The sequence below is a fragment of the Syngnathus floridae genome, chromosome 6, assembly GCF_059516105.1.
Source record: "Syngnathus floridae isolate MCC-2025c chromosome 6, RoL_Sflo_1.0, whole genome shotgun sequence".
Lineage (NCBI taxonomy): Eukaryota > Metazoa > Chordata > Actinopteri > Syngnathiformes > Syngnathidae > Syngnathus > Syngnathus floridae.
In genome coordinates this window covers 13,019,379-13,046,375 of record NC_142418.1, presented here as the reverse complement: position 1 = coordinate 13,046,375, position 26,997 = coordinate 13,019,379, and the positions used below count along the sequence as shown (strand labels likewise).

The window sequence follows — 26,997 nt, the reverse complement described above, 5'->3', positions numbered from 1 at the left end:
CCGCGGTGCTTATAAACAGCCGATCCGCTCGGCGGGGGCTATTTTCGGCCACTTGGCTCGTGCGCACGGCCTCCCGGATGTGCCGGGCGGGTGCGCGAGCTCGCCGGCCGCTGGAAGTCGAATGAGACGCCGCGACCACCTCCGCGGTGCTTATAAACAGCCGATCCGCTCGGCGGGGGCTATTTTCGGCCACTTGGCTCGTGCGCACGGCCTCCCGGATGTGCCGGGCGGGTGCGCGAGCTCGCCGGCCGCTGGAAGTCCAATGAGGCGCCGCGATCTCCTCCGCGGTGCTTATAAAGTGCCGATCCGCTCGGCTTGGAGCTATTTCCGGCCTCCCGTTGGTGCCGGGTGGCGTGCGCGAGCTCGCCGGCCGCGATCTCCTCCGCGGTGCTTATAAACAGCCGCATGCGCACGGCCTCCCGGAATTTGAACACATTTCGTCAATAAATTTCGCATATTGAATTTTGAAGTTTAATATAATGCAACAATTGAGCTCGACTTATACAAAGGATATATCATAAAATCGTAAATTTCCGTCGAATTTTAGGGGGTCGACTTATACACCGAGTCGACCTGTACACCGGCAAATACGGTAATCAGCAAATAAGAAATCAGTGCCATTATGTGCCAAATACAAAAAAATAATTATGTCACACCCTTGTTGAAAAAGATGAGAAAATAGGTTTCTTCCAAAAACACACCTGAACATTGTGTTATTCTGTCAATGTAACGTTATGGTCATAGAGAAAGTGAAAAAGAGAAAAGAAAAAGGACGGACGGAGAGGGAGAGCGATAAAGTGAGCTGAAGGCAACATTTGTAATCAGACGTAACAAAGAAATTGAAACCAAAGATATGCTTTTTTTTTATTTCAAAGTGAACTTTGACATCATTTCATAATTTGACACTCACCAATAAGTCACCAAGAAGGAACCCGCTTTTTGTGACTAAGTACATAATAAGGCCTGGTCACACTAAAACTTAAAACTAGAGGGGGGGGGAGAGAATCGCACACATGAAACACGTGACAGCCAAACAAATTTCACTTTCCCAGTCCTCATAATGTTGTATATTGCACAGTGCAGTTGCTACATGTCAAACTAGTATAGAATTTAGGAACAGAAATCATAATCACAAAAAATGTACAATTTTCAACGGCAATGGTTTCAATTGACCAATTTTGTCAGCAAGCTGGACTAAATTCAACTATATCAATCAAATAGAGAACCGTGATACTGATTATATTTAAAAGAGTCTGAGGACTTAACTGGACATTTATGCAGCTCGATTCCCCCCAAATAATAAAACCAGTAAAAATATTCACACATCTATATTGAATTGGAGCTAGTAATTTAGACAAGTGCCAGCACAAAAGAAGAAAAATATCATGGGATTAATTTATTATTTAAGACTGTTATCCTAATTCGAAGAAAAAGAAAAAAAAAAAACCTTGATCTGTTCAATAGATATTTATGGCTGCTTGGCTCCGTTTGCCTGCAGGAACTGTTTGAACCTCTGGTGACTGCGAGGATTAGTCAAGGCTAAATAATCCATCCAAAAAGGGGAGAGATTATGGGACATCACCGAGGTGGTACACATTATCATCTCATGTGATTGCATTGATTTGACAGGGGATGCTTTGAGAATAATTGTCAATTTTTGTCAATGTGAAGCCCTTTGAGACTGCTTGTGATTTAGGGCTATACAAATAAACTTGACTTGACAGAAACAACGGAAAACTGAGACACAAAATAAGCGCCAGCAAAGAAGGAACATACACACGAGGACAAAATTATTAGGACCTTTCTGTTAATTTAATAAGAACCATTCACTTTGTTATAAATAAAACACCTATGGTAAATTAACCAATGAAAAAGAATGAATTGTGGCTCAAAAGAATTATGGAAAAAAAAATCATGAAATAGGTCTGGAATAAATGATGGTATTCTTAATTTTGTTGCACAAAGACAATTACTGCAATAAAGAAATTTCTGTAAATTCTGATTTTTGCACCTCTCAGCATCAGAATTTACGAAAATCTTGTTTAATTTTGTTTGGCCCACTGCAAACTGGTCTAGTTTCCGCAGGTTTGAAGGGTGCGTTATCTTCCTTCCGCAAATGTTAAATTAGATTTAAAGACCAAGTGTGAAGTAAACTTGCCCTAGCATATTTTAACAGCTAAAACCATTTCAAGCATACTTAGTTTTGTTTAACACAACACATCCAGGTTCTGACAACAGAAATGTTTACGTTTGGATATCTCAGGTAATCTTTGGCAATGACGTCATTTCAAGTAGGCAGCCATTGAAGTGAATTGTTGATTGTCCTGTTAACTGAGTTATTCTGTGAAATCCCTTGGTGCTGTAATTCAGTTTTGAATGGCCAAAAGGTAATGGGGTATATAAAGGGGCTAGTTTGCAATGTAAGACTCCACGCCACTGTGATGTGCGCTCTCAGTGCGAGCAGAATAAATAGAACAAGTAGCGAATGTAAAATTTAGAGCAAGGCACAGCATTGAATTTAGATGCAATCTAAAAATCTATAAAAGAAAATCCCATAAGAAAATACACATGGACGCGGGGAGGTAGGACGTCCTGACAATCGAAATAACCTTATGAGTATACGCACGGTGGTTAACACGTCACCTCAAAAATCAGGATTGCGGGGTTCGATTACGACGACGGCCTTCCTTTCTAAAGTTAGCATGTTATTTCCCCATACCGGCATATGTTTCTCCCACATTTCAAAAACATGCATGTTAGGCCGATTGCCCAATCCAAATTGTCCGTAGGTGTGATTGTGAGCATGAATGGCAACCAATTCAGGGTCGTACCCTGCCTACTGCCCGAAGCAAGCTGGGATAGTCTCCAGCACACCCGCAATCCTTGAGGATGAGGCGGTATAGAAGATGAGTGAATGAGTATACTTGCATAGATATAAGGAGGTAGAACATCCCGCGCAAGAAAACACAATGCTTAAAAGCTATCACAGAAAAACACACGGCAGAAGTATTTTGAGGCAATGAAAAAGTTTGAAATGTCACTTTCTGGGTTCGATTTCTTACTGGCTACACTTTCCATGTTGAGATTTGCCAATTTGGTCTTTTAATCATGTCACACTTCCGGGTTTGTCACTTGCCCAGGATCTCACTTCGGCAAAATGACTACTTTGTTGAATATACGAACGAGAAATGATGACAGTGATCCCTCGCTACTTCGCGTTTCGTTTATCGGGGCTTCACTACATCGCAGATTTTGTTTTCCAAATTAAAAAAACATTTAAAAGTCAAAATAAAACTTCTAAATTGAGGAAACATGTCTAACCTTTAGGACAATGTAGTATTGCTCCAAATGTTCGTTTACATTCCTTTAGAAGTCCGTTTTTGCATGTTAGCACGATCGCGAATTAGTATCTTTCCGCTGACTCGTTAGCCTGCCCAGAACTTCTTGTTGGTGACCGTACTTCAGAGATTTCACTTATCGCGGGTGGTTTTTGGAACCAACTATCCGCGATAAACGAGGGATTACTGTATTTCCTGCTTTAATTTTGTATTATGTTTATTTACTTTACTTGTGACATGAAAAGAGAACATTTGGCATTTTCTGAAACTATTTCACACTTGGTCTTTAAATCAAGCCACTTTAGATTAGTCCAATGTGTTGCACTTAGCCATTGTTGGGTGTTTCTTCAGCTTTAAAAAAAAGGTGAGCCATGATTTGTTTTTACTTGAGCCCTGAGCAATTCTGATATCATTTTCAGTCAAGAGTAAGTTCCCTTTAACGGCGCATAACTAAACATTTTGTCCACGTGTGTAGTTAGTTTCCTTTGTGAGTGGATGTGTCTGTGGGACAACACACAGGCACAAAATACACGCATACTAAATTCAAACTTGGAAGACACACACCACTGAACTGTTAAATCACTCATTTGATTTGGGATTGGTAACACAGTAGCAAATTAAAGTACATTTTATACAGGCAACAGAACAAAACAATTACAATAAATAGATGAGGGCAACTTCAACTTTGATTCATGGATAAAGCATTTTAGAAGAGCCCCTGACAAAACACGAGGCCTACCTATGATAAAAGCTGCATACAAGAACCATCTATGTTCTGATCACACACATTGATCAGGTATCTTATTATCCGACAGATTTCGCTGTTTCCGCAAATACATTCAGGTGTGACAGTAAAGCTTTGCATTTGTCTAAATTCAGGTCCTACGCTTGTGAGTACTGTGCAGTGTTCTTGATGAGCGCAATAAACATGCCCTGACTTGTAGTTTCTTAGGATACTGAGTACAAAATATTGTTTTCAAACTGACTGTGATGTCAAAGTTAGGGGTATGTCCTCTAAGAAGGAACTAGTACACGCATTTGCATGATATCAACGAGACATCCGCTGTCAGCCCGTCTGGGAAAAGGCACTAGTCGTACAGTACAAAGAATCGCAAATACAGCCCGATAAGGAAAAAGCCAAGTCACAAAACAAACTACAATAAAAATAAGTCAACACCACACTGGTTACACAAAGAGTTCATCTAAGCCTACATTTCAAGATGAAATACTGATGCTAAAAGGCCCACACATACACACACAAAACAAAAACAAATTAAAAAAAGAAAAAGCTCAACTATTACAGCAGTTTACAAATCACTTCAAAACATTATAGCCGGTATACAAGAGGCACTATATGTATGTGGGAGAGCATTTATACTCTATGATCAAAGTAAAAGCCACTTCTAGTCACCAGAACTACAATACAGATAAAATCGCAGGCTTAAATGAGATTAATCTTCTAAATTCACAGCTACAAAGTGGCAGATGATCAGTACATAGCAGCTTAATATCTATACATTCCAAATGCAATTTGCCAAATAGAGTTCAGAAAAATAAAACCTCAACCTTATTTCTAAAATAGATCTCTGACAATATTTATTTCAACGTCAAACTGCAACAATTTGCTGGAGGTGAAAGAACAAAGAACATTAACTGTGCCTCCGATGCATGATTGATGAACAATGTCTTTGGTGCTGATTGCCTTAAAAGACCAGCTGAACACTACTCCACACAAAAAAAATAAAACGATGAAACCATGAAAAGAATAGCAAGGCTATACATACTCCACCCTGAAGGAATGTAACAAAACTGACGAGCTTCAACCTAGGACAGGTTGGAGGTTAAAACATGTACTGATATACCTTTAACATCAAACAGCTCGGCAAGGATACTGTAAATAACTTGATTTTGTATTTCAAACACTGAAGCATTTAAAAAAAAAATTCTCTTTAAGGTCTCCCACTCCCAAACATCTAAAACAGCAAATCAAACTCATGGGAAAAACAAACACACATAGCAACCCAGAGACTATCTAGATTGTATTGCAGTTATAGTCAACAGTGACAATACTGTTATGAATTAAGTACTATAAGTGAGTAGAAATTGATTATCAAAATATCAAATCACTCTTTGTACACATAAAAAAATCATTCAGTCAAAGCCCTAAATGTGCAGCCTGTAGCTTAAGTAAAACCATACTCTGAGTTAGCAAGCAAACAGAACTTAAAACGATATTTAAACAAGACTCCTCCTATTTATCCCAAAAAAAAAAAAAGCCCACACTCATGAAGTGACATCTTGGACTCTGCTGTTAAGGCACTCGCAGCACTCAAAGAGAGCCTTCAATCCAAGCATGGCTTCGACATATGTGAGTGGTGTACACACGCTACAAGGCAACACAGATGAAAACTAAAAGTAGCGAGTGACAGATTCGTAAAGAAAACGTGATTATGTGCAAAGGACAAAGCCTTAAATTTTGTGAATATGTTTTGTCTCACGCTCTCTCAATAAACATAATTGAACCGCTGCCAGATATGATTTTACAGGAAGTCTTTCTGAGCGCAACAATTGAATACAATGACTAACCTTCAGATTAGAGAAGCAGTGAATTTAACTGTCCTCCAAAAACAAATTGAACATTATTTCGCCATCTTGCCAAATAGATAGCTTGCTTTCCTCTCCTCGTCACAAGGGTTTATTTTGTGCTCTACTGTAAGCTCTACTTTGCTGTGTCGCCCTTGGCCTTTGAGACCCATGGGGTGACCCATTGCTGGTGCTGCGGCCCTATTCGTTTCCTCAAATATAAGAGAACTGAGGATGGTGGCTGAGTTTGGTAGGACTCAGAGGGAAGCCTGTGTAGGCGGCTGGCGAAGCCATAAATGGGTGAGAAGGGGGCAGTGGTGGGGGGAAGGCGGGCTTGAACTGGTGGGGGTGGTGGACATAACCGGGTGGTTGATTTGGGTGGACTGTTGGCGAGGGGAGGAGCCTGTGATAGCCAGGATGCTGAGAGTGGCTGCCGAGGCCCATGGTCACCTGGTGAACTATAGCGCCCCCTTGGGCGTGGGAGAGGCTGTAGCCGTGTTGAAGGAGAGGAGCGGGATGAGAGGCCAACATAGGGTGGGGGGCTGCGGTAAGGGGTCCGCCAGGAGGGTAAGATAACAGGGTGTGTGTGGGGGGGGCGCCTAACTTGTGCTTGGGGCTGCTGTGAGGCGGGTGGGGGAAGCTGTGTGTGTGGACAGTTGGGGGGATAAACGCGTGAGGTCGCAGTGGACCATAGTTGCCGTTCCACTCTTTGATGTTGTGGTTTGAAACAAATGGCTGGACCTAAATTAAAAAAAAAAAATTCAAATCAGTATTGCCGGCATGAAGAGGAAATATTCTGCCAAGGAACAACAAGAATGAAACATTTCCAATACATACAATAAGTCTAGCTCCAGTGAACCCTTGCTATATCTTGGTTTGTCTTTTGCGAACCTCGTATATCAATATCTTTTAAGCACAGGTTTAATTTTACAGTATACGGTCAAATCCAAATTTAGATTTGCGCACCCTGAGTGAGTATCGTGTAGTAAACAAAACTCCTGACAGCATTAAGCTCCTGGATGTAGATGCATCAAGTGACAAACAGCTTGAAGCACGCATTGCCTCTGCTTTAGTTAGTAGCTTGATTGCTCCATGATAGTCTCCCATTTCTTCACAAGAAGAGTAAAAAAGGAATTAGGAGTACACTATTTCAATAGCTTTTCTATTTCTTTAATAAATAGATTTTTTTTAAGGTGTACGGGATATACATGGTAATACATGGTTTCTATTTGTCGCCTTTTCAACTTACCGTGGCTTGGTCTGTAACATAATTCCTGCAACTAACGACGGGGGTTCACAGCAATTTTTTGCCACTTAAGTGAAACAAAAGAAGGAAACAAGACCTGTCGAAGGCTCAGTGGGTGCTGCTGCTGCAGTTTTTGTTGCCACGACATAAGCGGCGCTGATTGGAGGAGGGGGATGGAGGAGTGATTGCTCCGCTGTCCAGTGATGTTGCAGCGCCCTTTGGATCGGGACCACGACTCTGACACTTGGATAGGGAATAATTCAGTCAGACAATTACATGTAGTATATGGCTCTAAAGGTGGAAATATTCTTTACACTGCAAGAACTGCTGATTTGAGTCTACATGACCATCAAGACTCAAGACAGGGGAAAATAAAAACAAAGGAAATTTTTCAAGCAATCATGCAAAGTAATACAGTATTCATACAAACCGTAATGATATTATAATTGGAGGGCACATTCCCATTTAGATTTCATAAGACTGATTTATTTGGTCCATTTATTTATCAGACAGCAGCCTTATGTGTGGAGTGAGAAAGTATTGATGCAAAGTTGTTTTACCTTGTGTTTTGGACAATGGAGCAAAAGTATTTAGTCAGTCAAGTTCTCTCACTTAAATAGAAGATAATCAAAATTTCTACCCATCCACCCTGGGAGGCCAGGGGCTGCTGCATATGGGCTAGGCTCCCACAAAAACACTCTTTCAAAAGAGGCAAATTGCGACCTGATTACACACCAGTGCCATTAGCCATTGTTTGCTGTATATCATGAACCTCTCCACACAAAGAGAAGCCTATTAGAGGGTGAAAAATGCATCCATCGTTCCCTCCAAGAGTTCATCCTCTTTATCAAACCTACTTCAATCCCATTACATATTTGTAGTAATGAATCTTGAATTGCAATATAAGGTGATATGTAATATAAAAAAAAAATGTGTTTATGTTGATGAATGCTACTCTGATGGAGGGAAAGTCACTCGTTCAGCAACATTAAACTTTGCTGGTTTGGATGCATCAAGAACGACAAAGATCACGTCTCTGCAATGATCACCTGTTGGGACCATTATGGTCCACTAGAGGGCGGTAAGGCCCTACTGGTCCCTTATAGCCTGCAGAGTAGACAGCCAAAACATGCAAGTGACAGAGCTGATGACTGGCATAACATTTTCTGCACGTTTAAAAACTGAAAGGAATCAAAGCTTTCTCTTTGGTTGCAATGCTAACAGGCTGCTGACTAAAATTACAGGACAAGAAGTAGTTGCTCTTTTTATTCATTTGACAGTTTTTTGTTTTTTTTAGGGATGAGTTTCTGGAGCCTCCTCCACTCTTGTGCTGCACCACTACCTGGCTTCTGGCATAATATAATATTTGATCAAAATAACTTAGCATTCTTAAAACATTTACAAGATGAAGTATTGTCAAGTATCTGTAACTTTGTACAATTGTTTGCGTGCACTCAAAAGTAACTGTTTTGTATTAATACTGGTGCTTTACATAAAAATGTGTGTTTTTTTTACATAAAAATATTTGCTTTAATTATGACTTAACTTTTGCTTTAGATTACGAAAGTGATTACAGCTTGTTCGGACTTGGTACAGATAAAATTGTCATCTATGTAGGAACTGAACTCCATTGTAAACTAACGACTCAGTGTAACCGTAGGTCCTAAAGTACAATTGCGCCGATTGACTTAATATACTATTTTCAATTATGTAACCGCCAGGAATCGGACAGTGGACCCTCCGGTTACTATAACGGTTTTACCTCTGAGCTATGGCCGCCCCATTCTAAAGTTTCTGTTAGTGTCAAGAAATCACATGTGAAGAACTCACTGAAATTGAATGAGTCTACACTGAAGCACTGGCCTGATGCCGGATCGTCGTTTCTTGTTTTTAATGACAGGCAGTGTACTGGCTTTGTTAAGCACTGAATGCGGCAGTACTTACCAGTTCTGTGGAAACGCTCCTGTGCTCTTTGAGTGTTGTTGTTTTGGACTCTCATTGGTGGAACCACCATTGTCCTGAGCTCTCGAGGACTCCTACCCTGCACTGCAGGGGAAGGCAATCGTGGCACAGCATCAAAAGTTGGGCGGCTGTTGTGGTTACTGTTGTCAAGAAAACAATAGGGACTGCTGCCACGGGGGGATGTTGAAGTGTTGGATGCAGGGGAGCCTTCTACAGTTTCACAGCCACTCTCGTGACCATCATCTTCAGACATACTGGACACAGAAGAACAACTTAGTGCGCTCAAATGTGTGTACTTGTAATCTTGTGGAGAATGAATACTTAATAACCACAAATGGATAGTAAACAAACAAACCTGTTGAGTCTTTTGCGGGGTGATGCAGATGGGCTGGAGGGCAAAGAATTGGATGCAAACGAACTGGTGCTGAGGCTACTGTCAGGACTGCTAAGGGAACACACTCTTTCCATAGTCACACTGGTGTTTCTGCATACCTCACATACACAATCCTCTTTACATCTACACAGAGAACAAAACAGGTTATCATTTTTGAGGCCACAATTCCAGTCTGTTGTGACATTCACAGGTCAATAGGCTTGGAACTACAAAAATGGCGACAACTGCCTTTTATTCCACAGCCAGGGTTAAATTGTTCTCCATGTTTCCGTTTCTTGGAATATATATTTTTATCTACCATTACGAATATTTAAAGATACTCACCCTCTTAGACAGCAGAGTTGTGGTTTGTCTTCTTCTACTTCTTCACCATCCAATGGTTCACTGTGGATGCTGATCACACTGGGCGTCGGGCTTGGTGTGTCACCCATGAGATGAGCGACATCTCGCCGCAGCTCTTTGTTGGGTTCATCCTCCTTGATGCAACTCACCCCCTCTTGTGAATCATCCTCATCCAAATTCAGATGTGTTTGCTGCTGTGTTTCCACCAGAGGGACCTTTCTCTGAGATTTACTCATTCCTAACACAGCCTGACCAACAACATTGGCCATTTTGGGCGATCGACAGTGAGATGTGTAGTTAATTGGGTGGGACAGGTTCCTTTCAAAACAAGAGGGAATGCACAAGTCGTTCAAGTTTAAGTTGGGTTTGAATGAAACGCCAGAGCAGAAGCATAATCAATACAGGACTTATGCTGGCGATATGGGAAGAAAATCTATCATGATGCAATGTGCAATTCATCAAAATTCAACTACGATAATTATATTCCTCAATTACAAAATTGATAATCATAAAAAAAAATCGCATTGTTTGTATATACAAGGAAACCATCCTTAAATTTCTAAAATTGCAACTTTTGTTTTTAAATTATTTATGCATTTTGTTTGGTCTAAAAAGGAACTTAATCAGAATCTTCACTCACCTGTTGTGATGCTGCTGCCGGTTTCTTTTATTAGCCGACTGAGGCCACACAACATGCGCGACGCCGATGTTGAGAGGCTGATCCGCAGAGACAGCTGGCATGTGATTGGTCAGCAGAGGCTGTTGCATCAAGGTACTATAACGTACTTTCCTGTGTTAGTGAAAAATAGAGTCATCATGAAGGCAAAGCAAAATACTTTTTAGTGATATGCTGCTGGAGCTATCAAACGCAGATTTATCAATACACAGAGCCCAAAAGAATTTCTTAACTGGTCATTCAGTAGTTTTCATTTCAGAAACGAGAAAAGCATTGCATTTTGCACTTGCGACAAACTTTGTTGCTATGTTACAGAACTGACCATTTCAGTATCATTCTGCTGTGCCAATGCATTACAAATAAATATCTTTGGTAACGTCTCTGATATGCAAATTTAGCTAGAAATCTATAAGGGAGAAACTTGCAACTAACCCCCACTCGCTGATTCTCGGGGCGCAAACTGTAGTGTCATTGGTAAGGGAAGCTGTTGGTGGTGCTGGGACAGGGTGAGTTGAGGGCACACCGACTGCAGCCATCTGTGGCCAGGCTGCTTGTACCAGGAGCTGCTGACCCCGGTTAGACCAAGCTGGCTGTAAGATGAAGAGCAAATCTCAACAATCACATCATTTATCTGGTAGAAGTCAGTAAAAAATGAACCTGTTGGTGTGTAAGTATTGTGCGTTGGAGGGACGTTACTGAATAGTTCCTATCTTACCTGTGTCATTACACTAGGCCTCACTTGGAGAGCCTGAAGAGGGGGAGCCTGGGGTACCATGGGAACTGAGTACCTGACTGACTGGTTATGGTTACCTAGAGAAGAGCAAAAAGAAAACATTCAAACAGTATATATTTGTATTTCCAAATGATCTATTAGGGCTGACACGGTTCATCGTATTGCTGTTTCAAATATAAACGAATACTTTTATTGACTGCATAAGCAATGATCAAAAGGCTCCAAATTTGCTTTTCAAGTGTACTCTGTGATTTGTTGGTGTGCTGCAGTCTGTCTGGTTATCCAAATACTGTAAATACAAGTTATCAAAGAAATACCAGCTTTACTCCGTATATCTATTTGTGCTCCTTCATTTGCGTCATCTGCTAGGCTTTACGTCAAACAGTCACATTCACATTCTTCAGATGAATGAGGCCACAGTTTGTTGGGACATGCTTGGATTTTTTTTTTTTTTACGCAAATCGTATTGAACAAAAGCTAATGTGCAAAACAGGGCTCAGGTTGCTGCTTTTATACTTTTGGTATTCCAAATAAAACATTAAAATGCTCTATTTGGGTCACCGGATGCATTCTTTTGGTTTAAACTTCAGCAAATATAATAATAATACTGATAACTACGATAATTATTTTTCACATTATTAATAATAAGATGATTTTAATAGTTGAATCTCTACCTTGAATGTTGGCTGGACAAAGGAGAATGGGAGGGAAGGAGTCGTTGCATCCAAACTGAGCATTTCTTGCTGTTAGAGCAATCCCTGGATGCAGCACTGAAGGAGCTGACTGCGTAATATGCTGTATCGCAAGAAAAAAAAAAAAAAAAAAAGAGTCCAGTAAACTGATGTCGGTGTTAATTTTGGTGACCGAATCAAATGATTAGCACAGACAAAATGCAAGACTTCACCTGAGTGTGAACTGGTATGTTGTTGTAGGCTAGAGGGAGACCAGAGGAAGTAGTGGGACCAACAGGTGGTCTGGAGAAATGGATGGTGTTCTGGTTGAGCGCATCAAAAACTGTACTGTTAGGGCGGCCGTGGCACATGTCCATGATGCGAAAAGACGACTGCACACTAAAGAGAATAAAGCATCGTCGTGATTGCCTGAAGTGGGTAATCTACACAACGATCCAAATATATTGTAACAATGAGAAATACCTTCACACATACTCAGTATAAGGGGAACAACACAACAATATCCAAAATTTGAACATGACACTGTCAGAGTCAGTTATCAAAGGCTTACTGGTTACTATGTGGCTGGTCCAACAGATGAGTCATGGTGAGGAATGGATGATTGAGGACATTGGAGGGAACAGTTCTGTCCTCTGCATCTATCAGCAGCATGCTTTTCAGTAGAGAGACAAACTCTTTCCTGTCGGTTTTCTCTGCCTGCATGTCACTGCTGTCAGGACTCAACACAAAGTTCACCTGAAATGAGAAAACAAGAAAAAATTCAAGGAAAATGCTTATGGCTATTTTGAGCGAGGATCTATTGTTAGAACCTTACTAGATCCCCTGCGAACGAACACATGGACATCTCTGTTTAAACTTACGTGTGCAATGTCATCTAAACAGCTGAAGATGTATTTTCTGGCTTCTTTGGATTTAAGTCCAGTCTCTTTCTCATGCTCTTCTGTTGTCTAGGAGAGGGGGACATAAAAAGATAAAATATAAATATTTGAATGAGAAAAAAAAATAATTACACAAGTGCCACCATTTCGAATGTCTGATTAAGTTTGTACTGCTGGGTCTAAATAATGCCAATTTGTAAATGCATATCAACCCAGACTGTCATTTTTTTAAAACTTCATGTGAAAAACAACAGTGAGACGAGTGATTCGTGTTTAGCGGTGCTGTATCCTGCTTTTGCTTTTTATGTGCTAATTTTAAAAACAAAGTTCAAATTCTGACTATAAAATGTGCAGTCCTTCTCAAATTGTGTCCTAATAAAGAAAATGGGGTGCAGTGCTTTGGGAAATGTGAGCTATTTTTGAAAAAGTATATTTGTTGTGAAGCTCAAATTTCGAGCAAGTAGACAGTTTTAATTAAAAATGTGACTAAATGATTCATCAATTATGTCAAATATTATGACAAATAATCATATCCCCTTTGTTGTGTTCATTATAGACCACGTTCTCTTTCTGAAGCAAACTGTATGTTCCTTGACTGAGATTGTGAAATGTGTGGCAGCCCTAAAAAGGAAACAGTTGATGTAATAACTTGGAAGACCAGGCTCGCTCAGATTCATCGCTTAAAAACACGCCTCCAACTATCAGCCAATTGGATAAAAGAGATGTCACAGCGCTCTTTGGCCTGAGTTCTGCAACTAGGTTAGAGGTTCTGAGGGGGGAGCTTGTCTATCATCACTGCATGGCCTAAAAAAAAAAAAAAAAAGTGTAATGGAATGGCGACCACACAGGGCGAAACCAGGCTGTTTTTTGGTCGAACCAGTAGAACAGAAAAGAGACATTTGAAAGCACAGAGTTAAGTTTGGTTGAAATCGACTATATGACAGCACTCTATGAGAACATGATACAAAGTGGAATTATGTACTTTAAGTCTCCAGGAAGGGTAAGGCGATTCTGATTCTTTACGGAAGAAACGAGTTGTCTTGGTGCCTTTGTTGAGCAGGTGTTCTGCAGGTAGGCCTTGGGTTTGAGAGATGTAGCGGATCTGAGAAAGTCCAAAAAAGAAAAAGAGAGAATGTTTATCATGACAAAAAACACCTGAATTGAAGTTTGGGGCGATATCATCAAAAATGACTAATAGTAGCCAATGTTAAAGACAAACAGACATAAAAATATTGCAATGTAAACAAAGATAAAAGTAAGCCAAGTACAAACACTGGTTTTCTGAATATGCTGTTTTTATCTTCACAACACACAATGAGTTCAAGGAACACTGGACTCAGACGCTCAAAAAATAACTGTGTCCCTACACACTTCATGATCAAGATCACGATTATAAGCATATTTTACTGTGGCCAGTGATAAGCAACGAGCCGTGGCTTGGGTTGGGGGGGGGGCAGCATACTTCGGCGCTCAAAGTACAAGTGTAAGCGGGTCCTGGCATGTTGGTGACTGATGAAAGGAAATAGATAGCCGTGACAGGGCACTTTAGCTGCAGAGTGGCTGCTCAGTTCTCTAAAATCAGCCACTGAGAGGATAGTCCTTTTAATGGTAAATGGACTGCACTTATATAGCGCTTTTATTTTCACCACATGATGCCCAAAAGCGCTTTACAATGCCTCACATTCACACACACATTCAAACATCAATGGGAGGCTGCTGGCACTTGTACTCTGACCCCCTAAGCTCCCTCAGTCGTCAAAGTTGGTCTTATGGGCATGCCAGGAGTTGCTTACACTTGCAGTGTGACCCCCTAAGTATGCTGCTCATACAAGACGCTGCCAGGTCCACATTGGGAGCCAATTGGGGTTCAGCGTCTTGCTCAGGGACACTTCGATATGGTCACCAGGGTTGAGGATCGAGCCCGCAACCTTAGAGTTGAGAGGTGAACACTGTACTACTGAGCCCGCTTTTAATATGTTGAAGTAGTCATAAGTAGAGATGTCCATATAAATATTTTTGTCAACTGAGAGCTTGCCTTTGGACATTTTAAGCAATAGTCTACCATGATTTCCAATGGGGAAATTGTGATCTTTTCCTTTCGTAACATCATGAATGAATGAATTCAGTAGTTAATTCATGAATTTGTTTCAGACACGTAAACAATAAATCAAAGTGTCATGGAAATTATGACTTTGTATAAGTCCTAGATACAAACAAAATACAATATACAAGATATAAATAGCAGAGTTTACACGTCTGAAAAGAAGTGGGAAGAAGTAGCACTTATTTAATCCCACTCCCTATGCAATATAAAACTTAACATTTTTAATGTAATATATAATATAATTATGTATAATCATATTTCAAAATCATATCATAAAATATAACGTGAATGTGTGTTAGTGAAGAATATCACCTGATCGTATTCCAAAGCACCAGGGTAGAGTGGCCAGCCCAAAAATAGCTCTGCTATAACACATCCCAATGACCACATATCAATCGCTTCACAAAATGGCAGGCCCAAAATAATCTCTGGAGCTCTGAAAAGAAAACACACAAAAAAAGCAGTCATTAACAGGTTACACCGCAGAGCTGCTCTCAACAGATCAAGTAGAGGGATCCACGAGGTCATCTGACAGAATCTATCAACAATGTTTGCATTGCATTACTTGTTGGTTATTGGTCAACTTGTAAGACAAGTATCTAAAGAACCTGCTCAGTGAGAGCGAAATGGATTCTTCGATGCCTCACAGTGCACATGTAAATGATTCACAATCAATTTCTAATTTCAATAAATAAGGTAATACTGGTCAAAAAAATTGCAAGTGCAGAGGTGCAATGCCCGATATGGAGTCAATATAACATACGTTATTAGGTGACAGAGTTTTGCCATATTTTTCTTCAAAATACTGTGAAAAGATGAAGATAATTCAATTTCAGAAACAAAATGACATGTACAGTACAGACATAGCTGTTGCTTTAGAGATTTTACAGCACAACCCACTGCAATCTTTTTTTCCAGGCTATTTGCCCTGGAAGAGAGAACAGACATTTCCTAACAATTCCTTAACAGGAAGAAGTTAAGATCATCCAATATATTAATGATGCATTCCATCAATGCACCATCGCACGTTCTAGCATTTATTGCTATTTAGACTAGCACGCTTGCTAATACAAATGATGAGTATCATATCAGTGTGGTTTGTATTGATAACTTCAAATATGAACACAGCTATTTATGTCCATGATTGTGTATGTTGCAGATGTATGACACTGATGCTTAATCATCTCCGTTTTGAGTTCTTTTCTGCCCTCTAGTGGCATTACACACAATTAAATTTTCTGGGGAGAGGTGTGGAATAATCAATTATTTGCAGCGTGGCTTGGTCCCTATCTCCACTGTCTTGAGCCACTGAAACTGTGCGCAGGAATGAACAAGAGGATATGGAGTGTCGGAAGCAAGAGGCAAAGAAGAGGAAAATTAAACTAGGACTCCAGTGTGACCCCCGTCTCCGTGTGTGTGTGTGCGTTGTTGGGTCGCTGGCTTCCCCTGTTGATGACATGCGACAACCGCGACCCCGTGGGCCACTCCAGCCTTGGGGGAATGTCTCCCCTGTGTCCACCCAAATATGGTTAGGTGGCAAGCAGGGACTCATAACAGTGTTTTAAGTTTGCAAATAAACATAAGTGAATATGAGGCTTTGGAAAGCTTTTTGGCAGCCCATCATTCAAGTGTCTACCGACGTGTGTACCATGACATTTTTTATGGACTGACTACGACTACGGCTTGATACCACTAATTTAAAGCAGCCATATTTATAAAAAAATAAAATAAAAATTAAAGGCTGCTCGCCAACGCTGCCTTAAGGCATACACGGGAAAACACCTGTCGACATGTGTGAAATGCCTCTATAATAGATATAATGGAAAGAACGGTAGCTTTCAATCAAGAGCCCTTTTACAAGCAAGATATGGGTTTGAGGGGAAATCCAGAAGGCTTCTTTACAGGACAAAAGCAAACTCGTAGGATTGAATAGTGGAAGCACTGTCAGCATGATTCAGACCTAAAACTCAGAGTAGACCTGTCCTAAAACATCACCTCTTGTGATCAGAGAGGATCTGTCGTCGCCTGCTATCTTCCTTTCCACCCGATATGCTTGGCTGAATTATTTACATAGCCCAGTGCTCCATTTACATTGTGTGAGTTGTCTTTACAACACTAATCCCCAAAAGATACTACCATCACTACTGCTATGGCATGTGAGGAAGACATAATTCACAAAAAAATTAACACATCGATTTGCGTTGTCCTCAAAAACAAGACAACAAACCTTTTGAAAGTACAAGCACCGATCTGAAAAACATAAAAATGCCAGTGGAGTTTACACAGCATGCCCGCGTGGCATTAGCTGTCGCTAACTCGTCGTGCAGCCACCAGATCATGGAATCATGTGACTCGTGTTGACGTGTCGAAGGTGTTCATATACGTGACTGCCCGACAGCTGCAATATGTCCCTGCCACGTTACGCCGACAGACTAACGTCGACATATCTTTTTATTGGTTAAGACAAGGGACTCTCGTTTTCCCGTGTTGAGCATTCCTAATGCGATGATCACAACAACTAGTCAATATAACGTCATCCTCAGTTAGACTTTGAATCATTTGGTTTTATTTGAGCTATGCCGGTCATAATTCATTGAAGGGACTCGCCCGCTTGTGTAGAGTGATATAGTTGCTAGGCAACGGTTGATCAACACTCACTGACGATGCATGTTGCAACAGCTCCAAAAATACTTTCACTCATAAGCGCAGTGATCTGATTAAATGACTTTTTTTGATTCATCAAATATAGAGCGTAAAAACATCCGGCTTCAAAGTAGGCTGTTCGGTAAGCAGCGCACACGTCACTATCGTAAGTCAGTATAACTTTCGGATCCACTACGCATGTTAATTTTACATTTTAGCTTTGCTATACACATTTTGTAAATAAATATCTATGGAAATCATATCTCTTATGAATACTCAATCTAGAAATTTGGGCCAACCATGGACTTCATTGCGTCACTCCAGTATGGTTGTACTGCAAAACATTCCACAGTATGCAATGTGGGTGTGTCTGGATGGGAGAACATTCAAAGTCCGCAAGCCTGTTGCGTAAATAAATGACAACAAAACACGGCACACACGAGGCGCCATCAGTCCTCGTCGCCACCCACGCCCTGTTTTTTTCCCTCATATGCAAAGACATTTTTGGAGCGTGGATGGCGTTGCACCATTGAAGCTGAATACCAAACATGTTTGATGATTTCGGCACTTTTGCGCACAAGAGCCAACTGGGCACAGCTATGGGCACATGCGCTCTTCATATACCAAATATGGCGGCACCCTGTAAACACCTTTGGGAGGCTCTCCTGGAGGAAAAATTAGTTGGCAAGATTACACCTGCCTATATGCTGTCAGGTCCCCATAATTTAAGGACAAGCCCAAAAAGGGACAAGGCGACAATATCTCTTTCATTTTGAGCTCACTTAAATCTGGCTCGGCGGTTGCCGTCTTAAATTGTCACATGATCCCAAACACGTGCTCAACGCAACTTTAAGCAGCAACGCCCATGGCACCGAGTGTGCTGAGAACATCGCCATCAGCTCTCGGGAGCCAACCACGCTTGGCGCCTGTCAAAATATGATCTGTGACCCCTGTGCAATCTGAGGCGAGCATGCACACAAGGTCGTCCATCATGGATCACTAATTACAAGTTTGCGCTAACCTTTGTCTTGGGAAGAAAACATTACAATAGATATCAGTTAACATCTTAAAATGTGTTTCTCGACTTTTAGTAAGATGGTTTGAGTTAGGTAGTATTTTAGTCTAACTTCAATTTCTTTAGTGTATTCTTTCAATTGAATGTCATGTTTTTAAAAAAGGAAACTATATTTGTGCAAGGGCACCTCGTAATAATGTATTATATAAGTTTAATAATCTTTTCTAATCTCCACTGATAGCGGTATTGTGACATAGTGCATTTGCCTGCTACGTTCAAGGACTTTCGGCAACCAGGCAAGTCATTTTACATATATGTAGTATGTGCTATTGACTTTTTATAGGTCATTGAGTAACCTGCGAGAAATATTCAGACTTTGGGGCTGGTACACAGTGGTACATACATGAGCACACACAGGCACACACAGGAATGTCATTTTTTTTTTTTTTCTTGGATCCAAATATGGGTTTTCACATACCAGCGTGCTCTTCAGCAGACTGCGCCCGAAGTGACCTCCCCCCTCACCAACCCCCAAAATTGTCCCCTTTTCACTGAGCAATGGTATTCGCGATGCTATCATTGCTCAACATGCAAGCGGAAACAAATTCAAGTGCCACAAAAAAGCTGCATATTATGCAACAAAAGCCTTAAGCTCACCCCTGTCTTAGATTTGTGAGTCTGGTTTTCACCGATACTGACAGTACACTTTCCAGTTTACATTTTTGACAAAACAAGTTGCTTCAAGCCTATATATTATGCAAAAATGTGTTTACTTCAAATATTGAGAATGCTTTTCTCTAAAGTCAACAAGTAATAACGTTCAGAAGAAAGCCAAATTATGGGTTTTGCCACCATGCACAAACACTGTAAAAGAATGTTGCACAAGAGGAAGCGATAGTTTACATGCTCCAAAACAATGTACTTGCTAAGACTTGTTGAGGAGAGCATAAGTGAATAGAACAGCTTGACTGTTGTACCGTGGTTGTAGCAGAAATACTTTACATATTACATAAACGGTACAGAAATATTGCACAAACCGGTACACTTTCTTTTAAATAGAAGATGAACTTTGACGTTAAGGAGAATATGCACAAGAAATGGATTCATAGTTTTGTTCCTCATAATCCATCATAATCTCCCTGTGTTATGCAAAAGTAAATACAAGGTGGGACTTGTTGAAAGCGGATGAGACTTGAGTACATAAATTCAGGCATATATTCAACAATGCAAACATACAAGACAGAGCAGGGGAGTAGCAACAGCAAAAGACCTAGCGAAACTGCAAAGTATTCAGTAATATTTGTGCAATGCATGTAGGTTCATATATTTCATTGATATTTCCAGAATACTGCAGTATGTACAATGTGCCTACATTTGCGCTGTCACCCACCTTCAATCAAAAACAGCTTTTATTGGCACAACAAAACATGACATTTCAATATTGTTCAAATTAGTCAACTCTTCTTTAGGTTCACTAGTACTGAACGACGAAGGAAAAAAATTGTAGATATTGCAATTTCAAATCGATTTGCTATTTTCTTGAAATTGAGCTTCAGTGCACTATTCACAATGTCCAGCGATAACATTTACAAAGATGAAAGAAAACGACAACATACCATCTAGTGTGCACCGAAGCACTTTTTTGGGTCTTTCCTGACTTTGCATTTCACTTCTTAGCAACTCCTCCCTTGCCTCCTCAGTGAAAGCTCTACCATTATTATTACTGAGGTAGTTTGTCACTACGGCGGAGAAGGTCCGCATCACACTGTTCGTTGCTGCTGCTGTGCCATACTTATATACATGATATGATTTAATGAAGTCGCATTGCTGCAGCGCCAGCTAGTTTAGTGCCTAGCAGTCTCAGTGCTAAGCGGCCATGGAAGAAAAGGCTTCTGGGGGTATGGGTGACAGTGTGACGTAGATGCTACGCTGGTTAGTGTGAATTTGTCATTAACAGCCGATGTTAAATGTGGGCGAAAAGTGCATGATGTTACCTGTAGTATCTGGACTGCAGGTAGGTTGAGCAGATTGCCTTTGAGGTGTGGCTGGCGGACCCAAAGTCAATAACCTTAACTCTGTATGGCTGCCTGGATGGGTCTATGAGCATGATGTTCTCAGGCTTCAGGTCAGCATGAATCAAACCCAGGGATTTCAGTTTCTTTAACGCTGTTGCTACCTACAAAAAAAAAAATGGCTCGACTTTTACTTTGAATTCCAAGCTGCGATTGCGCTCATGCATTCTTTTAAACTGGCTTAAGTGCGTCTGCATTACCTGCAGCAATATAGGCCTGATGATTTTGAGTGGCAGTGGGCTGAACTTGTTCTGCTTAAGGAAGTCATACAGGTTTTGTTCGAGCATCTCAAACACCAGACAGGTGTGATTGCGGTGCTGAAAGCACTCTAGTGCGCGCACCACATTGTGCTCATCTGCGTTCTCACTGCTCAACCGAGCAAGGATCTCCACCTGAAAACAAAATGGCATGATGTCAAGTCCACGTTAATACTTTTAGAAACTATCTATGTTCTCCTAAAATGTGTCGAAATAGTTACATACAATGAACACTCACCTCAATTTGTCCCTGACGTGCATACGACGGGTGGTTCTTCAGTATTTTGACAGCCACCACTTCGTTCGTTCCCCTCTTCCAGCACTTCACCACCTGACCAAAGGTGCCACGTCCGAGGAAATCCAACACTTCATAGCTGTGTTTCGCTGAGCAGAGAACCTCATGCTGAACTAACTGATAGTCCCCATCTCCTGTTCCTGATCTGTTTGTGGTAGCCATCGCCCCAGTAGTGACGTTAGACCTGATTTTTTTCCCATTGGATTCATTCCCAATGCCAACCGATTCTCCAACCTTGTCTTGAGAAGGCAGTGCCCCCTTACTTGCTCCTTTAGCAACATTATGATTCCCCGTTTGCAACATTATAGTAGGAGCCGGCAATGAAGGTAGCTCTGATGCCTCCTCCACTATCTGCATGGTTCCAACAGAGCTGTTATCCTGCCGCGGTTGTACAACTTCACCTCTCTTCTGTTTGCATCTCTGGATCACACCTGAGTCTAGGTTGACATGTCCACCGCCTCCTTCGCTTGTGCCCCTTTCTTCTTCAAATAGCCTCCTTTCCTGAGGACCTTTGTTCCCACAATGAGACCCCTGAGCTTTGATTCCAACAAGGCTTTCTTCTCTCCTCTCTACAGTTCGCGATCCCAATAGGTGGGGCCTACTCTCCTCACTCTCTTCAATTGTTGCTGCCCAGTGCAGTCTTTCCAAGTCATCAACTGTTGATGGGAATACGTTGTTCGGGTGGGCGATTCCGTAGTTGACTCCGATCACATAGGTTTTAGGTGGGGGTGATATGGGAAAGGCTTTGGTGGCGTTATTACTGTGATGGGCTTCCCCTGTGTGTTTGCTGTTACTGGTTCCTAAGGCACTTGTTTGAGCTGAGTGCAAGTGTGATGGCTGAATCAAGACATGTGAGGCCATACCTGAAAAGACAAACGTCAACAAAATCAGTCACATTGAGCCCATCAATTATTTTGGGGAGGGTAATGATTGTTTTGTAAAAGAATGCAAAGGCCTGGGACAACAAATAAAATCGCCGGCTTGATGTCAGAGCAGGTATGCCAATAAGAATTTTGATTCGTATCCTTTCTTGCTGTCAGGGTTAACCGGCAATCACGGTGCTGCTGTTTCATTTAGTAATATTAGGTTATTACCAGCTGCTGCAGCCAAAAATAGTCTGGTTATACTACTAAATTACGACTAAATGAAGTGCTTGGATGATCGATTACACATTTCACAAATGTTTGACTGGAGTTGTGTTAAAGCGAAGACCATCCGAGTTTGAACAGGCAAATTAAAAAGTAAGTAATCAGTAGTAGAGTGGTCGTCTCCCAACCCAGACGTTGGGGGTTCGATCCCAAGCCAACGTGACCGTGTCGAAGTGTCCTTGAGGAGGACATTCAACTCCTAATTGCTCCTGATGAAATGTCACCAGTGGGTAAATGAAGTGTGCAACACTTTGAGTACCTAAGGTAGAAAAGCGCTATACAAGTCGTCCATTTACCATTTACTCTTGAGGTCTGCAATATAAATATTCTAAAAACGTACATAACAGCATATCTTACTTTTTTTTAATCAATTTAGCTTTTCTTCTAGACAAGAAACTAATTTAATGTTATGCACAATATGAATTTAAAAAATGTTGATTCTTTTAAAAAAAATGCTCATTTGTTAAATATTTATTGTTTACGCAACATTTTTTCAGGCCGCTGCACAAAACTGCACAAAATTTGAAAGTTGCTCCTTAAATAAAGTGATTCACAAAATTGCTCTGTAAGTATATATATATTTAAGACTTGTAGTTTAATCCATAATTTCAATGTTATTTTAGCAAATGTTTTGACACTCGTCATTTGTACACTATTAAAAACTACAATTACACAAACCCGATCTAAAAGGGTGAGCCAACTTGGTCCTCTAAGAGGAAAGAGGAACGAGTGCACTGTAATAGAAGATGAGGGAAGCCTGTTGTAATGTTGCGGGTCAGTTGCACACCGAGTAGAACTGCAGAGCAAGCAGGATACAAGGAAACGGCACACCATAAGGCTGTATACAACAAATTAAACCAGAATAAACTTCAGATTCTCAACGATAAATCATGACAATAAAAATACTCAGCATAAACATAGTCATTTGGCTCTTCATAAAATAAATCTGGAGGGTTTTAATTAAAAACGATTTGACATTAGTCTTCTTGCAACTATGCAGTGCTAAAATTAAAATGACTTGCTGACCAATCACAGCAGCAGCAACACTGGAACACAGCACAAGTGCGTCATCATGGCAAATAGTATCCGCTGGTTGGGGACCACTAGTGTGTATCCATGCCGAGATATTTACAATAGAAAATGGGCAATCCAGCGCTCTTATTTGAAATTTAAAAGGCCCGAATAAGGGCATCTTGAGGTTTTTTCATGCGTTTACGTGGACTTCAAAAACTCGAATACTGACAATACTTGGGTTTTATAAGGGTTATTTACTGCAGGTAAACACAATCACTGCTTGAATTGAAATGCCTGCAGGGAGCCAGTGGCTTTTCCCAACGACTAAAAGAGTCACACACAGGCTCAGACAGGTAGATTGGGTGTGCTTCAAAAAACACCTGACTAAACAATAGACGTTGGCTTTTTGAATACAGTTTTAATGTATTCTCACATAGGGACAAACGATAGCTCTGCTGAATATAAAAAGTCAGATTTTTGTGATGAACGAAATGGGACCAAGATAAATCATTTCAAACTGTTTTCCATCCGAAGCCCTGTGAGACGTTTCTGTGAGGAAGGACTATATAAATAGATTTGACTTTTGCCGATGGCCTCTTAGTAGCCCTCCAAACCATTTTTTCCCTGATAGTTTTCATTTTAAAGGGATATCTAGCCAGTCTAGCTCTTGGCAATGTCACTGAGGTGCCATATTTTCTCAACCTGATGATGACTGTCTTCACTATGTTGCATTCTATATTTAATGCCTTGAAAATCTTTCCAATGACAATGTGATACCATGATGTTGTGATGTGATTCTGTTTGCCAAACCGGGACCCTAAGTTATGCTTTGTGCTTTAATATGCAACTTCAAAAATGTCAGGGAAAGCATATTATATAATCGGTCGCCATTTTTTATGATATGAAATAAATGTACTCCATTACTGTATAACTAAGATTGAACAGTTGCAAGATCTGAAAACAGAAAAACAATATAAAATGAAATAGCACTTACGTGTCCCCATGCTTAATAGGTTAGGAGAAAAGCCAGCTCTAATTCTCTTCATTTCTACTATGCTAGCTTTATGTTTAAAGATAGTGATAGTGCTGACTCATTAAAAGCTGCACACACCTCTCACTGTCTCAACTGCGACTGCATAAACAAGTTGCCACATAAACTAATGCTAATAAGTCCAAGCCGTATGTTTCTAAGTGACAATGTTGGACACTGACCCAGTTTTATTTTTTTGGTAATTAGAGAAAGCATTGATTTTGCAGGACATGGCCTCAATTTGCAGGACATGTTAATTGAGCCTCAAACCCTGTACGTTCACGCGCTTGGTCATCCTACACGAAAGTGTAGACGAGTCCAGCTCTTCTTACTACAGTCTGAGTAAAGCAACAGTAATCAATGCAATTTTACCTTTCTGGAAGGTAAACTGTGGAGAATAAATGTGACATGCGAGAAAAAAAAAATACTCCAACTGGTTTCAGAGAGCATAAAGAGTTGGATGTACAGTGGTACCTTTACTAACATGTTTTTGATGTATTAGAGGCTTTATGGTGCATGGTTTGAACAATCATTAATAGTTTCATTTGTCTGATGTTGATCTCAGAGTAACATTTTGTCTGAAGAACAAAGGATTTGACCAACTTCATGGAACAGATCCTTTCACTCTACACGGGAAGCGACACACGAGTGACGAATAAAACACAGTGCTTCCAAGGTGGCAACGACTTATTTTTAACTCCATCCACCTTCTACACCCACAGCTGCAGGTCTGGAAAAGTATAAATAGCGACCTGATGCAACAGACTAAGCAAGCAGTAATGCAAAGAAGCCATGTGGCTTCGAAGGATCAACTATTTCACCTTGTGTGTCCTTGCCATACAACCATGTCAACCATAACTTTGAGGACCACTTGCTTATTCCCTCATTCACACATGCATGCGCGCACACACACAAACCCTTGTCTGCTAAAGAGGTAGCCTGATCCCCCCACAGCTTGGTGACCAGATCCACTCCTGAAATGGAGAGCCACGTATCACAGCGAGTACTTGTAGAGATGAACACATGTCAAAGAATACCAGCTGCACACGCAGTTTGTTCGTGATCGATTTAGGAGACCATATGGAAAGGATGGTGTTTGTGTGTTTGAAGGGAGGAGGACGCAAACAGTCTGCACACCTGTTGAGACTCAGACGCGTGAAATAATAAAGTAAAATACTGTTCGAGTACAAGTGTTACTTCAATGAAAGCAGATTGAACCCTTTCGTATCTATGTACAGTATGCACTGTACTTTGAGTTACGTGAGCAGCTCGTGTTGCATAATACGAAGCTATTCTTTACAGTTCATTCCAAAGTTAGTTCGCGATCATTTTTGCTACAACAAAGTTGTTTGTCAGCTCGAACTACCCAAATAAATAAACATTAAAGTGGAAATCTTTAGCCGTATTTAGATGACGGCAAGAGGTTCGTGTCAAAGCTAGCCTGCTACCACAAACACAACGAACTTGGCTAAGCTTATTTGTTAGCAAACAAGCCAGGAATGGGCGAAGTCATTTCGGTGCACTAGTCCAAAGACAACATATCATGAATACGATACAGTTTTATTCACAGTAGATGACTTACCTTCAGTAAGACCCGTATACCGAATAAGTCATCGCGTGAAAGAGGCTCGCAGCGAGAAGCAACGCCACCGTCAAACCCTGCATCGGTGTTGCTGCTGCTACTACTGCCATCTTGTTCGACGTCGAGAACCGCTCACTGACTTTTTGCACATTTGAAGCTCCAAATAAAAACTAATAACTAGTAGTTACCAGGGCCGGCCATGACCGGTGATTTCTAGATACGTCCCGCGTTTCGTCGAATGTTGCTTTTAGGTCTGCTCAGGGTGAAAAATCGGCCTTTCTAAACTTCTGCATAATAATACGCCTTGTGGCTGACACACGTAGGGGCTGCTGCTGCTAGCTGTTGCTTCCTCGCATGTGTGGAATGTCGGGTAGGTCGGGTAAGGGGGAGGAGAGGTGTCGAAGTGAAATGTCAACCAGTGACAACTGAGCTAATTTGGTAATTCAACATTGAAACATCATTTATTCTCAATCGATCCCAAGCTTCTTGTGTTAATTCTAAGAGGGAAGCAGTGACGCAACAAATGCATTATTCAAAGAATCAAAAAAAACTACAATAAATAAAAGTAAATAAAAATAACTTAAGATCTATATTGTAAATTTACCAGTGGGAGAAGTATGCACAATCCACTTTGATGGAAGTAGTGATGTTTGTTTTAAAAACAAAAGCCCAAAGTAGTGAATCAAGTTGTGCGCTTATGAGTACAAATTTAAAGGAGTCAAGTTAAAATGCAATAGATTACCAATTGGAAGTGGTGCTCCGCAGGGGTTGGGTCTAAAACTATTTCTTATTTATAGTAAAGATACAATAAACACAGCGGAAATGTTAAAAGTTATAGTTTGCTGATGACACAATTATTATTTGCGCAAACGTAGATTATGACAAACTAATGAGAACAGTAAAAACAGAGCTCGTAAAACTTTGCGATTGTTTTATTAATGTCATTAACACTAATTATTTGGTAATTAATAAGGAGCAAAGAAATGTTTGGCC

The 26,997-nt window shown here is 40.7% G+C and overlaps 1 protein-coding gene across 1 annotated transcript; it reads right to left on the bottom strand.

Moving 5' to 3' along the window:
• Positions 1–839: 839 nt before the first annotated feature.
• On the bottom strand, positions 840–26,375 carry hipk3a (homeodomain interacting protein kinase 3a). The gene is made up of 18 exons (XM_088378706.1): positions 26,005–26,375; positions 21,174–22,093; positions 20,879–21,070; positions 20,601–20,782; positions 15,261–15,384; positions 13,827–13,946; positions 12,827–12,913; positions 12,517–12,701; positions 12,179–12,344; positions 11,949–12,069; positions 11,257–11,351; positions 10,974–11,131; positions 10,506–10,655; positions 9,848–10,183; positions 9,485–9,646; positions 9,112–9,383; positions 7,265–7,410; positions 840–6,662 (listed from the first exon to the last, which is right to left on the bottom strand). The coding sequence occupies exons 2-18, from the start codon at positions 22,089–22,091 to the stop codon at positions 6,135–6,137; spliced, it is 3,942 nt and encodes a 1,313-aa protein (XP_088234832.1). The 5' UTR covers positions 22,092–22,093; positions 26,005–26,375; the 3' UTR covers positions 840–6,134.
• Positions 26,376–26,997: the final 622 nt, after the last annotated feature.